The sequence below is a fragment of the Lathamus discolor genome, chromosome 4 (assembly GCF_037157495.1).
Source record: "Lathamus discolor isolate bLatDis1 chromosome 4, bLatDis1.hap1, whole genome shotgun sequence".
NCBI lineage: Eukaryota > Metazoa > Chordata > Aves > Psittaciformes > Psittacidae > Lathamus > Lathamus discolor.
Window position 1 is genome coordinate 59,554,590 of NC_088887.1, and position 17,044 is coordinate 59,571,633.

A 17,044-nucleotide genomic window follows, 5' to 3' on the forward strand; every position below is an offset into this window, starting at 1 on the left:
CTATCAAATTGATGTCTCTCCAATTTAGAGACAAGGATGTCGTGTGGGTCAGTGTCAAAAACTTTGATGACATCAACTGCTCTACCCTGTCCATCAGTTCTGTAGCCCCATCATAAAAGGCCACCAGACTGGTCAGGCAGGATTTCCCCTTAGTGAAGCCATGCTGGCTGTCACCAAGCACCTTGTTGTTTTTCATGTGCCTTAGCATGCCTTCCAGGAGGATGTGCTCCAAGATTTTGCCAGGCACAGAGGTGAGACTGACTGGTCTGTAATTCCCCGGGTCTTCCATTTTCCCCTTCTTGAAAATGGGGGTTATATTTCCCTTTTTCCAGTCATTGGGAACTTCGCCTGACTGCCATGATTTTTTTAAATATGACAGATAGTGGCTTAGCAACTTCATTCACCAGCTCCTTCAAGACCCGTGGATGGATTTTAACAGGTCCCATTGACTTGTGTATGTTCATGTTTTTAAGATGGTCTCGAACCAGATCCTCTCCTATAGTGGGCCCAAGGTCTTCATTCTCACAGTTCCTACGTCTACCTTCCAAGACTTGGATGGTGCAGTCAGAGCCTTTGCCAGTGAAGACCGATGCAAAGAAGTCATTCAGAACCTCAGCCTTCTCCAAATCCTGTGTAGCCAGTTCTCCTGAGAGCTTCCGGAGGGGGCCTGTGTTGTCCCTAGTCTGTTTTTTATTTGCTACGTACCTATAGAATCCCTTCCTGTTATCCTTAACATCCCTAGCCATAGCAATCTTCTTTGTCAGAGATGTCCTTTGTTTTACTCTGCTCCCTCCCCTCCTTGTTTACAAGCTGAATTCTGCATGTAAATGCGATTCATTCCTCCAGTGGGCTGTAGCTGTCTCTAAGTGACAGCCAGTCTTCACAGTTCTCTTTACCAGCTCTTATTTCTTGAACATACAGGAAAGATTTGCAAAAGTGTCAGGCATGGGTTGTTTGAATTGTCTCCTGTATACTGAAAAGTCTATCTGTCTTCCAGGTGTAATTGGTAGAAAAATGGCAGAGGGCATTGATGATGATGCTGACATATCCTCTAGTTTCTTTTGTCTCTTACTTAGAAACTAGTTGCTTACAACTCTTCTGAGCAGAGTCAATATCAAAAAAAGACACATCTGTTTCAGGGAAGCTGGCAATAAGACTGTGTCTGTCCTTTAGTTACTGATTCTCCATTAGCTGTTCCCATAGTGTGTTCTAAAAAGTAGTGGTTGGGATGTACAGCTGCTCAGCAAAACCATTATAAAACATAACGTTTGCAGTGTTATCATTGTGGGAAGCTTATGGTAATTCATAATTGGTTCTTTCATTCAAATGGTATGCAAAGTGATTCTCTAAAGGTAGTCCTCACTGATGGAAACAAACAGTCTTCTCAGCAGCACCAGGACTGACTATCTCTGATTTCATTGTATAGTTTGTGTGGTCTGGCAAAGAATGGAGAACCTTGATTTTTATTTAACAAAATCAAGCAATTATGCTGTGTGAGGATGTTTTTCCTCAGACACAACAACATGCTAACTACAGGTAAACTTAAATAGTCAGCAGAAATACTAAATTCAGACTAATGAGCTAGAGAACCGAGAAGGTTTTTAAGTGTTAATTAGGAAAAAGTTATTCTGCTATATGTGTGTAATTTGCTGTCGTAGATTAATTCATCTTTTTTAGCATAAAGCGATGAAGAAGTCTTCTAATATTTCAGAAGCTCACATGAGCTTTTTCATAATTGGCAGTGTATTGACTTACATTGTCCTAGATTTCCAGTGGATTCACTGAACATGGAGTATGTTGATACTATTGAATAGTTTGAGCCTTTCAAGATAAATTTCGTTTTTCCATTCCAGAACAAAAACATTTGACTTCTGGGCTTGGCATCTTCTATCTAACACTTTTAGAAACTCACATTCTTCCACATGCAAAACAAAACAGTCACACTTGTAAGGAAGATTTTGGAAGACATCTAAGGAATTTTGGCACTCAGATTCCTGTGATTTTCAGTGCCAGTGATCAGTGTCATTTATTTGATTGCCTTTGGAAAAAAAAAAAAAAAAGCAACTTTAATATATTAAAAGCTAGAAAATAAAGTGATTTTGGCTATAATTTGCAAGTCTTTGCCCTAAGTAATTAACACTTTTATTATTCCAGGACTCAGAATTTGACCCCTTGAAGTTCACCAGTGTCATTGAATGCGAGAAGCCAAACAATGACTTAAGTAGGTTTCGAGGTTACATGTGAGTATTTCATATAATATCATTCAGTAAACACTACTTTTCTCTAATATAGAATAAAATAAACACTGGTTTGTTTTGAGCTGTGTTCTGTGAGTTGCATCTGTGTAAGGGCTGCGTATTTAAGGCTTTTTTAGAGGATTCTCACTTGAGAATGGATGGGAGCCTCACATTTCCATTCTTTAGGATGGATTTAATTGTCAGCTTTGATCAGTTTACACTCCAGAAATTAATGCATGAAGCAGTGCAGTTACAGACATGCTTCTCCCTTCTCTCCATGAATCAAAAAAAGCTCATCTGGAAATGGGAGGAAATAGAAAACCGGTATAAGAGAGCCAGCAAACAAACACAATCTTTTGCACACTGCGTTTATGAAGATGGGTTTGTTTGATGTTTCTTTTAATATGTGTCATTGAGGAAAATCAGAAGGTAAAACTGGTATTTCTCCAGCTGTGGCAGAATTCCTTTCCTCTCATACAGACAAAAGAAAGCAGTTGGTTCACAAAATGGGTGTGCTTGTAGAATCACCTATGGCCACTTGACTTAATTCTAAACAAAGAGAACTGCATTAACAAGGTGCTATGTCTCCAGCCAATCAGTCCTGCTCAGAAGCAAATGTTTTAATATATGCAAAGCACTTTGCTTCTAACATAGCCAGGACTGCAGTGTGTATGAATGCTGATAGTGGTGACTTGGGAGATGCACTCTTGCATGACTTAGTTTTCTAAAATATGTAACTATGGAGGGCGAAAGCCCAGGGTATTTAATTTTTGTCTTAATTTTAATGAAGAGAGTTAAACAGACACTTAATCTGTTTAGAATACAGTGATTTATCACCCATATTGATTAGGAGTGATAAGCAGTATTGAATTGCATAGATGGCACAAGGTGAATTGCTGGACCTTGGGGAGTTTTTTATAGTGATGCTATTTACCACCTCAGTTACTACTCTCAGATGTCACAGATTGTGTAGGATGTACTGTCAACTGGGTAAATCAGGACAGGTTTTTCAAAACTACATCAAGTTGTAGTGTGGGAAAATGTGTTCCCTTATTTAGCAGCTCAAAGCCCTACAGTTCATTTAAAGATAAAAGTTTAGTATTAGACATTACTGCATGAGGGTGTGTAACTGTCTGCATTAATAGAGAGCCTACCCTACTGCAGAAATAACATTTCCAGATATGGAAATGGAAAGTTTGGCAGCTTTTCTAGCAAATTTCATGTGTGTGAATCTTAGTTCTCAAAATATTGAGCAGGGGTTGAGTACTGTAGAAGATATGTATAAATTTGTCTTTTATTATATATTTACTTATGTACTGGACGGAAGGGATGCCATCTGGAGTGACCTTGACAGGCTCAAGAGGTGAGACAGTGCTAACCTCGTGAAGTTCAACAAGGCCAAGTGCAAGGTCCTGCACCTGGGTCAGGGCAATCCTAAGCACAACAGGCTGTGTGGATAATGGATTGGGAGGAGCCCTGAGGAGAAGGACTTGGGGATGTTGGTTGACAAGAAGCTCAACATGAGCCGGCAGTGTGCGCTCACAGCCCAGAAAGCCAGCTGTATCCTGGGATGCATCAGAAGCAGTGTGACCAGCAGGTTGAGGGAGGGGGTTCCGCCCCTCTACTCTGCTGCTCTCAAGAAACCCTGACTGCAGTACTGTGTTCAGCTCTGGGGCCCCCAACACAATAGGGACATGGACCTGTTGGAACAGGTCCAGAAGAGGGCCACAAAAATGGTCAGAGGGCTGGAGCACCTCCTCTATGATGATAGGCTGTGAGAGTTGGGCTTGTTCAGCCTAGAAAAGACAAGGCTCAGGGGAGGCCTTGTAGCAGCCTTCCAATACCTAAAAGGTCCTACAAGAAAGCTGGAAAGGAACTTTTTACAAGGGCATGTAGTCACAGGATGAGGGGGAAATGGCTTTAAACTGAAAGAGGGGAGATTTAGATTCTGTATTAGGGAAAAATTCTTCACTGTGAGGGTGGTGAGACACTGGCACGGGCTGCTCAGAGAAGCTGTGGTTGCCCCATCCCTGGCAGTGTTCAAGGCCAGGTTGGACAGGACTTTGAGCAACCTGGTCTAGTGGAAGGTTGGAACTAGATGATCTTTAAGGTTCCTTCTAAGTCAAATCATTCTGTGATGATATGATTCTGATAGTCCATGTAGAATACTACTGTAGGTTGTAAGTTGCAGAACCATTTGAATTATGTAGCAGAAAACATGGTAACATCTTTTCGAAAACTGTTGTTCAATATTGATTCTATTTAATCTTTGTTATATTTTGACATTTTGCAAATGATAAGAATATATTTTGCCACAGCAAAAAGCCAAGACATCAGTTTTAAATCTGGCAGAAAGCATCAGGTGATTTCCTGGTCTCATCAGTTACGCTGCAAGAGATCCACAACTAAAGGATCACAGGGCATTTGAACTAGAGTGGGGACCAACCCCTCAACAAAAAAACTCTCAATTTCCTAATTTATCACAGGAAAAGGCTTTTTCTTCCCCTCTTTTTAGATTTCCTTGATTAGTATCATGAAATCATGGGTTTATTTCAAATGATACATTAGTAAGATGAATAGTAATTAGCACATCTGAATTGAAACATGTCATTACTGCATCAAACTCAGATCTTAACTCTTACTCAAAAATCTTACCAGTAGTTACTGCTTGAAAGAAAGGTTCAGATAGCTCCCAGCTGATAAAAGCTCAACTAAAATGTTCCTGAGATACTGTAATAGGGATGCTATGAAATAATAAACTTCCAAGAAATCCATATGTAAAAGGTGTGTCGAGACACTACATTTGAAGCTTGCTTGAAGTTCTGACCACTTTTTAGGTTTCCAGGCTTGATTAAAACTTTGTTTTTCATTTGCAGTATTTTTATGATTTTTTTTATTATGTCTCCTTTACCCTGGCCTGCCTGTGCTATAATGGCTACCTATAGTGATCCCGTTTCAGACTGACTTCGGAAAACAGAATTTTTACGTGTTTACCACCCACACACACAAATATTTCTATTCCCAGAAACTTAGTCAGCACAGCCATTAGAATCAAAGGAGCTCTTTATATTTAAAAATGCACTGAGACGAGCCTGGGCCTAACCTATATGTGCAGAAGTGTAGCATGCACATTATTACTGCATATGACTTCTTCAGTTGCATTGGCACAATCTGCATTGAACACACACTGCATGTGCAGATGGACAGGCAGACGGTATAGCAGTTCTGTTCAGGTGCTCACTTTAATAACGTTTTGCAATTTCTGCAACCTCAGATAACCTCATTTTTATTTCCCCTCTAAGAAGTCTTCTGTGCAAAAAGAATAGAGTAAAACCTTACATGCCCCCTGCCTCTATGGGTCTAGCCAGATTATGTACAGTATGCATGGCGTACTTTCAAAAATCCCATTCCAGGTTCCAAAAATAACAAAATCAGCTTTAAAAACTTGTTTTGTGTGTATATGGGCAAAGGAAAAGGAGGAGGAGGAGTTGGCATTCTGGATTTTCAGCTTTTCTCTGACAGTGAAAATTTTATTATTAGAGAAGAACAGAAAACTTTATCTGATCATACCAAAATAAGTATAGCAAGGAACTGTTATAATAATAATATGAATACATGTGTGTATTTATATTTCAAAGCTTGTCATAAGATAGCAAACCCAAATTAGTATAAAATCATGTTACAACTTTTTAAGGGAAAAAAATGTATAAATCTATACAGTGATGTTTCTTTAACGTATTCTAGTGATACCACCCCTCCTGGGGGAAAAAATACAACAAAACACAAAAAACCTCAAACAAAAAAGAAACCAAACCCCCAGCTAGATTGAGTTTCATCAGAACTTAGAGTCAGCAAGATTCTGACTGATGAAGTGCACTGTGGCTGTTTAAGATTGTTGAATATTTTCTGTGGGAGTGTCAAGCCTTGGAAACTAGTGTGAGCTCTACCATTTGTGTTGTATGACACTTGAGAAACAGAGACTGAAAGAAAATGCTCTCTTTTGAATACAGTTTTGATATGTCACTTTGTTATTTAATGCTGGTAAACACGTAACAAGTAAAAATAGAAGATAGAAGGGAGCTACCATTGGACTTATTTCTGCATTGCTGTATTAAATTAGGAGGCTTATTTCTACACAAACACTTTCAGAGAGCTGTAGCGAAGTAGTATCTAGCTGCATCTGAGCTGCCCATTTCTCCTCATTTGTGGTGTGTGTGTGTTTTAGATGTTTAGATGCTGCATATTTGCAGTGTCATCTGTGTGAGAAATGTCATCTGTGAAAGAAATAGCAGAGAAAAAGCCTTACACCTGCACTTGCCAGTGCATTTCCTCATGGACTAGCCATCATGTTTAGGCATCTTCAGTATCTTCAGCTGGCTACTTTTTTAAATCTTGACAGTGAAAAGTTTCCTTCTTTGCCTCCAAAGTTATACTGGCCTGAATCCAGAAAGGGGAAAGTTCAGCGTTTTGGAACAAGCTTAAGGCTTTTAACTCTGCAAGGCTACAGGTGGGATCTTAGCCATCTCTAAATCCGGGCATAAAGTTACAGCCTGGGCAGGTTTGTTATCAGAAAGAGCAGCTTTATCTAATTCATAATGACTAGTTGTCATTATTTTTTAATCCAGACCTTTATGTCTGTAATTTTTAATTTTATGTCCAATTGTCTTATATAATATGGTCTGTTAGTGAGTCACTGGGAGTGAGTACAGACAAGAAGGAAACAGTGAGTTTCCTCCAGTACCCCTGTCAGCTTCTGTCTCCCAGATCTTGATTCCATCCATGTTTTCTAAAGGTGTGGTGAGCAACAGGTGAGTTCACTGACTTCATTTGGATATGGAAAAGTAAAAAAAGCCATACCAAACACAAGTAAGGATGAGTTGCGGTGAGAAGGCCTGTGGGTGAGGTCAGTAGACTGGGGTCTTAACTTCAGATGCTGCACCATTGTTTTGGAGCAGATGCATAAGCTAGGATTATGGGCATGCTTAAATTACTGTACACATACTTGTCCTGGTTTCACCTGGGACAGAGTTATTTTTCTTCCTAGTAGCTGGTACAGTGCTGTGTTTTGGCTTTAGTCTGAGAATAATGTTGACAACACACCGATGCTCTAGATATTGCTCAGTAGCACTTCGGACAAGGACTGTTCAGTCTCTCATGATCTGCCAGTGAGGAGGGGCACAAGAAGCTGGGAGGAAGCAGAAACAGGACACCTGACTGAGACTAGCCAAAGGGGGTTTCCATACCACAGCACGTCGTGCCCTGTATATAAACTGGGGGGAGTTACCTGAAAGGAACTGATTGCTGCTCTGGTTGGGCTGGGCATTGGTCAGTGGGTGGTGAGAAATTACTATATGCATAGTTATATTGTATAAGCTAAGATTACTGGAAAAAAGATATAATTGTATAGAACAAATACACAAGTAATTGTATATAAAGATTGCCATGTGCAATATACCTGTCACAGTCCAGTGTTACTGTGAAGTGTAAAAAACTGATGAAGGCTATAAAATCATAAACCAGAGCAACTGATTCTTAAGTAAGTTTATCTTTAAAGACACATTTGTTAACAGGAATCATAATTATCAATTAGAGACTTTATTGGAAACTCTAACATCCTCATGATTTATGAGAACGGCTAATGTAGAATTCAGCCTTAAAAAGCAGAGGAATGGCAGAATCTTGGTAGTAGTGTAATTTCTACAGTATGGAATCATTAAGAAATTATTTCCCATAGTTTAAATCCAGCCAAACATGGGTAATTCTCCAGCTGGCAATCAGTGCTTACACCTGTTGACACACTGGAAAGAGGGCTGTTAGGCAGCACCCAGGTTTTAAAGCCTTTGGAAAAAGGTCAGGCAGTGGGTTATGAAAGTTTGCTGAAGAGGAAAGTTTGCTCTTTTATCTGAGGCTGGCAGGGGGGGATGGGATGAGCAGGATAAGTTCTCTCCTGATGAAAAAAAGCCTTCATTTTTGTATGAGAATGGCAAACTTGATGTTATCTGCTTTCTCCCTTCTCCATTTATTTCTGGTCTCTAGTCATAACCCAGGACAAAAGAACTCCACCTTATAAAAGACACAGTTTTAAGCCAGTTAGCACATTTTGGGAGACACAGGATTTTAAATGCTCAAATCCAGGTAGCCATAAAATTCGACACTGCAACAGCACAATGTTTATTTCAGTATAGCGCATGTGCTTTTCCAGGATTTCTCTTAAAATACCAGCTTTACTATTTTTTACTGCAGTCCATTTTTTAGACTTTGGAGGTCTGATGATTTTGATACTTTGAAAATGAAGGCAGAACATTTAAACATTTCCGACTTTGCTTTAGTCTTCTCTGAAGCACTGGGATACTGCAGTTGATTAAATTTTATTCATTTAGAAAAAGTCTGAAATTATTATTTGGTTTGGGTTTTTTACTTAATAAAACATTCTAATGCTATTTTTAATTGTTGTTGTTAGTGTTTAGCATTTCCCTGGCGACTGTTGATTCTCATAAGGTTATTTTCTGTATTTTTCTGACGGCTGAATTTGAGTCAGTCCATACATAGCAGACAGTACACTGTAGTGGAAAGATCACTTCGTTCTATTTTTCTCCTGTGTTTTGAAGCAAGTAATAGAAATCATCAGGGTGCAGGTCATTTCATCTTTCTTAAAGAGTCAGGGAGACACTTCTGAAAGGATTTCTTGTTCTCGCTGATAAACACATGAAGGTTTTTTGCTTTCTCTGTGACTGAACTAGTGCATATTATCCCTGGCACATGTTCCATAGTATCACTGCTTCTGAAGTGGAGTCGTTTCCCAGTTTCACCATATTTCTTTCCAGGGTTTCTTTGATAAGAACATGTGAATAGTGGGTTAATCATTTACACTAACCAGCTGCTCTTAGGTGGACTGTCAATTTGCACATGTGAATGTGCACATGCAATTTGCACATGCATAGAAAGTCCAATACATTTTCAAAGCATTAGACTGCACACATGCTGTAGATTTGGTGTGCATATCCCTAGTGAGCATTTGTCCAGTACATTTGTATATCCAACAGCAACTGGTACTGCTCCAGCTGGACTGCTGCATGTCTGGGATTCTTGGGTAGGTTGTTCTTAGTTTTCAAAGTCTGTCAGAGAATCTTCCCAGGAGGAAGATCTAAGGAAACATTTCACCATGAGGTTGACAAAACCTTGATGATATTTCCTGGGCTTGTTATATTACAGAGTAGTATGATTTAACAAGCTTAATGTTTTGCCATGCTGTGCTTTGTTCTGTTTTTAATTTTTCTGTAGTGTACATAAGAGTGGAAAAAAGGATGGACTGTTCAAAGAAAATCTTTTGTTACGCGGATGTACCATTAGAAATACAGAAGAGGTTGCAGGAATAGTAATCTATGCAGGTAAAAGCTGTTTTTCTGTCTGATGAGACATACCACCTTTTTATAGTTTCCTTAAAATAATAACAAAAATCCATATGACATCATCTGATGTAATTACTTTTGCAGGGCATGAGACCAAAGCTTTGTTAAACAATAATGGACCCCGTTACAAACGCAGTAAACTTGAAAGACAGATGAATGCCGATGTCCTTTGGTGTGTCCTAATACTTCTAATCATGTGTCTGTTTTCTGCCATTGGTAAGTGCTCTTTAAAGCTAGAAACTTAGGTATCAGGCTCTCTTGGGATTCATGTACTTTGCTTCTTCAAAAACGTATGTGTTTGCAAAAATGTGAAATTCATAAAGTGCTTCCATATTGTCTTCATTTTTTGTTGTGTTTTCTTCTCTGGAATCAAAATGTCTTGATACATAAGCTCATCTAAGTAGCTTCTTAGTATCAATCAAATACACGCTATTAGTACCAGAGATCTGAAAATTTAAATTCTACAACTCTTGATAGCATCCAAAAGAGGCCGCTTTATATGTAATCCTCTCAAAATTACAGGTGGTAGAGTATAACATGCCATTAATCAGTCAACAAAGTAATTAATGAGCGGAGAATAAACATAATTAGCACAGTGCAGTTCCACAGTACTATTTATTAAATCAAGGGCACAGTGTACAGCATTGACACACTGTCTCTAAACTGCAGCTGAAACATAGAAGAACTAGATAAAAGTCTAAACCTCCATAAATCCAAGCAGAAGACTCTCTAGACTTCATGGAGTGTTTAAGGAAAACTGAGGTTCACATTAATATTCTCCAAACCTTTTTTCTATTCATTTGTGAGAAAGAATTTTTACCTTTGGCACCTAAAATTATTCTTTACACATGGCATATGAATTCCATATCCTTAATGTTTGTAAGTTCTGTAATGTTTGTGTTTGAGTCATATGGCATAAACACCAGAATGTTTCCTAACAACCATGGTGTAGTTTAATAACAATCTTACGGCATTTTAATACATTTCTGTGTGCCTTTTTCCAGGTATTGTTAAATGCTGCTTAAAGATGAGTATTTCCAGCTGAGGATCAGCCAGCCAATTTGTTTCCACTGCGTTCATGACAGTCTTTTGTAGTGTCTCAGTGTTGGGGGAGCCCAGTCCTCAGGACTGAAGTGCCGTTGTAGGTTAATGGCAGGGAGTCACGCCTACAGCTGTCCCCTCTGCACCCGAGTTATTGCCCCCAAAGCAGTGGCAGCAGGGTGCATGCTACAGTGACTTTGGTTTAGCTGAAACTCCTGATTTGCATGAATGTGAATGGGAGACAGTGGCACACATTAGGTAACACAAACACCTTCACCTCTGTCATTTCTGCTACAAGGCTAGAAATTACCTCCAGCAGAGAACCAGAGCAAACTGCTGGAGGTGCTAACAACCAAAAACAGCTGGAAAGAAATGTGCTTTTTGGAAACAAAGACGCCTAGTGCTTCAAGATATGCAAAGCTATGTCCTGTAAGAGTCAGGCACTTCACATACCTTCTGTCAAGAAAGTGTGAGTGGAGATACGACACTTGAGTAATTTTTTTGAAAATCTGAGTCAGGATATTTATACAAGAAGTTTCAATGTAGGACCTTGTCAGTGTGGGGTTTCCAGTATTTGCTCTCAAGAATAAAAATATAGACATCAATATAGGCATCAGTATGGCAATACTGGTAGTACAGAGGCAAAATAAGTTGCTTACATGGCTTACTTATTGTTTTTGTTTTTCAAGAGTTCAGTGCTGGGTTTATGTATCAAGATGTAAAAGATCTTGTCAGGTGTGACTTACAAAAGATTACTTTTAAAGTAGACCTTCATCCTTTTTGTCACTTTTCAACATGCAGTGAAAAAATAGCTTGAATGCTTCTTATCACGTATGGGAATTCTTTGTTTTTAATCTTAAAAACATCAGGCATACCATTTTTGGGTCTTTTAAGACTGCAAATCCTAGTGCTGTAATTAAAAAGGCAACTTTCTGTCTCTTTAAGAATGCCATTTTCCCAAAATAATGGCAATAAGAATAACTGTATCTTTATTTGGTTATCAGCACAATCAATAAAAAACAAAGTTTTGAGCAAGGATTAGGATTTCTTCTGGTTTTAGTTCCTCAGCTTCCATGCTGTTGAGTCTGCTGATACTGTTATTTCATTAGTTCTGTAAACATGGTAAGATTCACACAGTAAGGTTAAAGCCTGTCCTGACTTTACCCATCTGAAACTAGTTTAGTAATAATTGGCTGGTGTTATACCTAGTGCAGGCAATGGAGTTCTTTTATTTTAACAAATTGAATATCACTGAAATGATTCACCTTCTGAAGTTTAGTTTTCTCTGCTGATTAGAGAAAGAGCCTAAACTACTAATTTAGACTAGTCATAGAATAGTTAGGGTTGGAAAGGACCTCAAGATCATCTAGTTCTAGCCCCCTGTCAGCTCACTTTATTTGGATAAGCTTATGTGAAATGACTCTTGCATTCTGTCTGTAAGGCCAGGCAAACCCCTTGCTTAAACTCCAAATCCCAAGGCAGAAAAAAACTGAGTTGGGGCCTTTTTCAAAAATCGTGCACTGTAGTTGAAAACACATACCATTTACTCACATAACTCTAAGAACAAATTCATAGCGTAAGCATTTTTACCTGGAGTTAATTTTTCTTTCTTTCCAACTCTTCTGCAGGTCATGGCCTATGGGTATGGCAATATGGTGAAAAGAAGAAACCAATTTTTGATGTTCCAGGGCCTGATGGCAAATACTTGTCTCCTGTTTTAGCTTCAGTATATTTATTTCTGACAGTGATCATAGTTTTCCAGGTAATCAAGTTGTACATGTCATCTCTGTTCATAATTTTCTGTAATAAAGCTATAAATGTATGTATAGTACTGTTTCTACCACTAAGGCGTGTAATCTAAGGCACTAAGCTAATCAAGCACTAAAAATAAGTACATCTAGACACTTCAAAATTATATTTTAACTATAGGGAATGTGATAATATATAACCAGAAAGCTAAATTAAATAACAGTAGTGGTCTACCCAGGGGTAAAATGATAACTTCTCTGAAGAATAAACAAACTGATACATACAGTAAGCTGTCAGAGTTACCTTGGCATCTGAGAAGATAATTATCTGAGAACCTTCCCCAAAAGACTCAGGTATTTTGTTTTATTTTAAACAAGTAGGAGGAGATAGAATGCAATGGGCCCTGTTTGGAGAATACAGGCATTATGCTTCATATCCACTCACTGTGGAACAGCACCTCAAAGACTGTGGGTGCCACTTTGTGTACAGTGTGCTGATATGAACATAGGTTGTGTGCATTTTTAACCACTTTCCAAAGATACAGCTCTTAACTTTGTATCTCAGCTACATAGCAAATCCTGATAGAAGTTCTTTGGTTCTGGATAGAAATGCATTCAATTGTGAAGGTTGCGATAAGCTAAGAGAGATAACAGAGACTCATGTCATTGGGACATATGGATGTATGCCCAGGGGGACACTAGAGGAGACTGCATTACTGGGGGAGCAACTCCTTTATAGAAAGGAATGGAAAAAGGATGCTAAATTACTTTTTAGTCTAAGGTCCAATAATGTGATTTTTGCTAAAAAATATCACCACAAAATTCCTTAAACACCAGCCTTTAACTGTATTTTTTGTTTAAATAAACACATTTGTCACTTACACTTATACACATGCTATAACTTATCCCTCATATCTAATTCAGCAAGCTAAATAATGTATGCAGTCAGGAATTTCTGTCATGAAAAACATCTGCAGAGAAAAACTGAGGTACAAATGTGGTATTTCATGGAGTTTTGACAATCCTCAGGAAGCAGTTGAAAATCTTCTGGTGCAACTTCTTCTCACATCTCATTCTTCAGCAATTATAGAATGTGTTCTTCATTCACATAATCTGCCTTGCCAAAGCCAAGGCCAAAAGCATTGTTCCTGTGGAGAGATTAACACTTCTCATTTTGTTTCTTGTATTCCTGCAAGGTTAAATTGTAAACAGTCTATTACTTATGCTTATCCAATTCTTTCACATTTATAGGATTCTGACTGTAGTGTCTGTTTCGGATTGGGTTTTTTTTTTTTTTGTTTTTCTTTCCCAGCTAGTTTCAAGCTAGCCTTACTACCACTAAAAAAGATTTGCTTCTGTCCAAGTTTTGATAATTACCCTTCTAGACATAATAATGCATTTCAGCTCTGCAATTCCCTATAGGTTTTCCTCATCTAACACAGTAAATAAACTCTTCTCAAACATGATAATAACTTTACAATAGATGCTTAATGTACCTAGACTCTTTATGTTCTAGTCTCATACCAAGTTAACTAGATTTTACTAATTCGTTCTATCCTTGCTTCTTTTTTCTTCTCCTAATTCTCTTTCTTTTTGTGTGTTATAGGTTATGATTCCGATTTCTTTGTATGTATCCATTGAAATAGTTAAAATCTGCCAAGTATACTTCATTCATCAAGATAAAGATTTATATGATGAAGAAACAGACACTCAGCTGCAATGCCGAGCTTTAAATATCACAGAAGACTTAGGTCAAGTGCAGTTTATCTTTTCAGACAAGACTGGGACACTTACTGAAAACAAGATGGTTTTCCGAAGATGCACTGTTTCTGGAATAGAGTATTCCCATGATGATAACGGTGAGCTTATGATCTTGTTTTCTATCAAATAGTTACACTTTGGGTAATCTGAGGTAGATATAAAAATTACTGTAATCTTAAATCAAAAAGAGAAACAAAAGAAATTGTATGTATCCACTCAGCAAACTCTGTAATAGCTGTTTTCAGATTAGTGTAATTTGGTGGCTGTGTTCAGGCAGTGATGACAATCTTATCAAATTGTTCTGTAACTTCTGCAATATGTTGTCAAGGTAGTTAAAGCTTTTGTCTTTAACTCCTAGTATACTAAAGTGCTTGTGCACATGGCTGATTATGTGATTTGAATGGTCCTGCTGGTATCACTGTTGTTCAGGTGTTCGAAGTATACTATGTAAAATACCACTTTTAAGCATACAGCCATATTAGTCTGATTGAATACTATCCTTTTGTGCTGAGAAATAAATGTAAACAAATCTGCTGGTTTTCATATTAACAGGAAACATAATCTGATGTAATAAGTGTATTTTATGTTACCTTTGTCAGATTCTTTTCAGTGCTGCATAACAGGTGTCTGTGTTAAGGTACCGTCACCTCTGTTATGAAAACTGCAGTTGAGAGAATGTCCCCAAGTGTCAGGTTCTTGAAACACTAAGAAGTTACTCTTTGTCACAAGGGAATATGAGGCTTGTCATCCATGTGTCGTCTCATCAGCCTTTTAAAATTATTAAGTTATTTCCTGTTTTGTGATTTGTTTATAATTTGTGTTATTTTCCTCTAACATTTTGTTGTTACCATTTTTGACATAACAGATATTAATTCCTCAAATCATACTCTGTATACCAGAAAATATTAATAGATACATCACTGCATTCCTATTTGAAAAAAATTAGTTTCCTAATCTACATAATATATAAAGATCACTGATTAGAAATATTCTCAAAGACCATTGCAGAAGTTTAGCTTGCAAATAATATACAGAATAAGAGGAATAAACAAAAAGGACCAGAAAACCTAAAACATGTTTTAGAGGGTTCTTAAGATTGCAGATAGGAAAAGGATGTCTTGAAGTGTTGGGTAATGCAATATTGTTCTTATTTTCTCCTACTGTAAAGTAGTATTGAGACCTTACATTTAAGGCGCTGGTTTTCAGGAAACTAGATGTTTGGGTTAGTGTTACTGTTACAGAGTTACAGAAGGAACTTAAACAGCAACAAACTGTGAGTTCCTACCTCTGTACTGTAGGTAAGAAAGAGAAAAGAATTAGAATTAATAGTATGTTTCTGGACTCTTTAACTCTGCTTGTGACACTCTGGTTATTCATTCTTTTTTTTCCTTGCCACTGATCATTTGCTTGTTTATACTAATTTCAGAGTGTACTCTGTTCCTTGCAGGAATGATGATGGTACTGCCAACTAAAACAGTGCAGAAAGGTTATTTTTAAGAGCTCAGTATCATCAGCTAATATGTAGGCTGAACTCAGGCTCCTGAATATGAATATTGAGTTTCAGATCTTTTTTCTTCAACAGAAACCTAAGTTTGTTTGTACTTTCATCTTACGATTTCAGAATACAGTGTAAATGTTAATGAAAGAAGAGTGAATTTCATTAGAAACCAAAGTGTCAAATAAATACATAAAATAAACAGATTTTTTTTTTTTGGTCATTCTTCTTATGTATGGCTATGTTTGGGCTTTCTTGTAATTCCAGTCAGTACAAAATTTCTGACAAATAGTTTTTAAATGGGTGCAGAATATAAACACAGTATTATATACAAAGTGTTTTAGTCTATTTATTGTCCTCTACAGCAAATAGGTATTTCTCTGTCATTCTATATATAAATTATGATGATTTCTATTGATTTTGTTCCCTAAAATTAGGATTAATAACACAGTGAAAACTGTTCTTTGTTCAAGTCTTTTGTTAGCCCTATTCTCCAGTCTGATTTTCTAACCATCTTTGCTGCTGCCAAACCTTTCTTGTTTAGGTATGATAAAATGTCACAGCTCTTTCTGGTTTTAGGGAGTGCATTAATGACATTTCATGGCTGTGTACTTACTTTCAAATTGTCTGTTAGCTACTTTTCTATATCTTGTACCTCAGTATCAGAATTTCCCCCAGGTTTGATGCCATCCTGGTCTCAGGTTTTGCTGAAGATTTCATATATTAGAAAATTCTATAATCTTTCATTTGGCAAGTGATCTGAGGCTGCCATATATGTAAGGAAGCCGAGACAATTCACCTGCCTTTTCTTATATAAGATCATCTTTTCTAAGATGATCTTTCTTCGCTTATCTGAGTGATTTTTCTGGCATAGTGGTTTGCTACTTGGAATCAAATTCTGAGTAGCACTTTAGATGAAGAAGTGAATTTTAAATTGTGCATGGGTCAAGATTCAAAAGCTAAAGATAACAGGTCATTTTCTATGGTAAAAACAGATAGCTCAGGGTAGAAATATTATTATTCTGAGCAACTTGGCCTAAGTTTGTTACTCTGCTGTGGCTGGTAGCAGTGCCTGTTGTTCCAGTTGCTTGACCCGTCTCATTATAAGACCCTGTTTTCAGGCTTAAAAGCCTTAAATATTTGGTTCATGTTTTCCATGCCAGATGTTTGCCTCAGGCATGAATTCTGGGGGCGAAATCTCAGTTAGAACATCTCCATTCACCCATATCCAAGAACAAGACTAAGATGTAACATGCTTTTTTCTCACGCTAAGAAGTTCTGGCAGATTTTCCTCTGAAGTCATCTAGAAGCCCTGTATTCTGGGCCTCAGCCATGCACACATACAGAGGGAGA

The 17,044-nt window shown here is 37.7% G+C and overlaps 1 protein-coding gene across 1 annotated transcript in view; it reads left to right on the plus strand.

Moving 5' to 3' along the window:
- ATP10A (ATPase phospholipid transporting 10A (putative)) overlaps window positions 1–17,044 on the plus strand; it is a 110,529-nt gene that overhangs the window by 57,016 nt on the left and 36,469 nt on the right. The window contains exons 3-7 of the mRNA XM_065677629.1: window positions 2,155–2,240; window positions 9,519–9,625; window positions 9,731–9,862; window positions 12,316–12,449; window positions 14,042–14,294. Coding sequence (XP_065533701.1) covers window positions 2,155–2,240; window positions 9,519–9,625; window positions 9,731–9,862; window positions 12,316–12,449; window positions 14,042–14,294 — 712 coding nt within the window. The remainder of the gene's footprint in view (window positions 1–2,154; window positions 2,241–9,518; window positions 9,626–9,730; window positions 9,863–12,315; window positions 12,450–14,041; window positions 14,295–17,044) is intronic.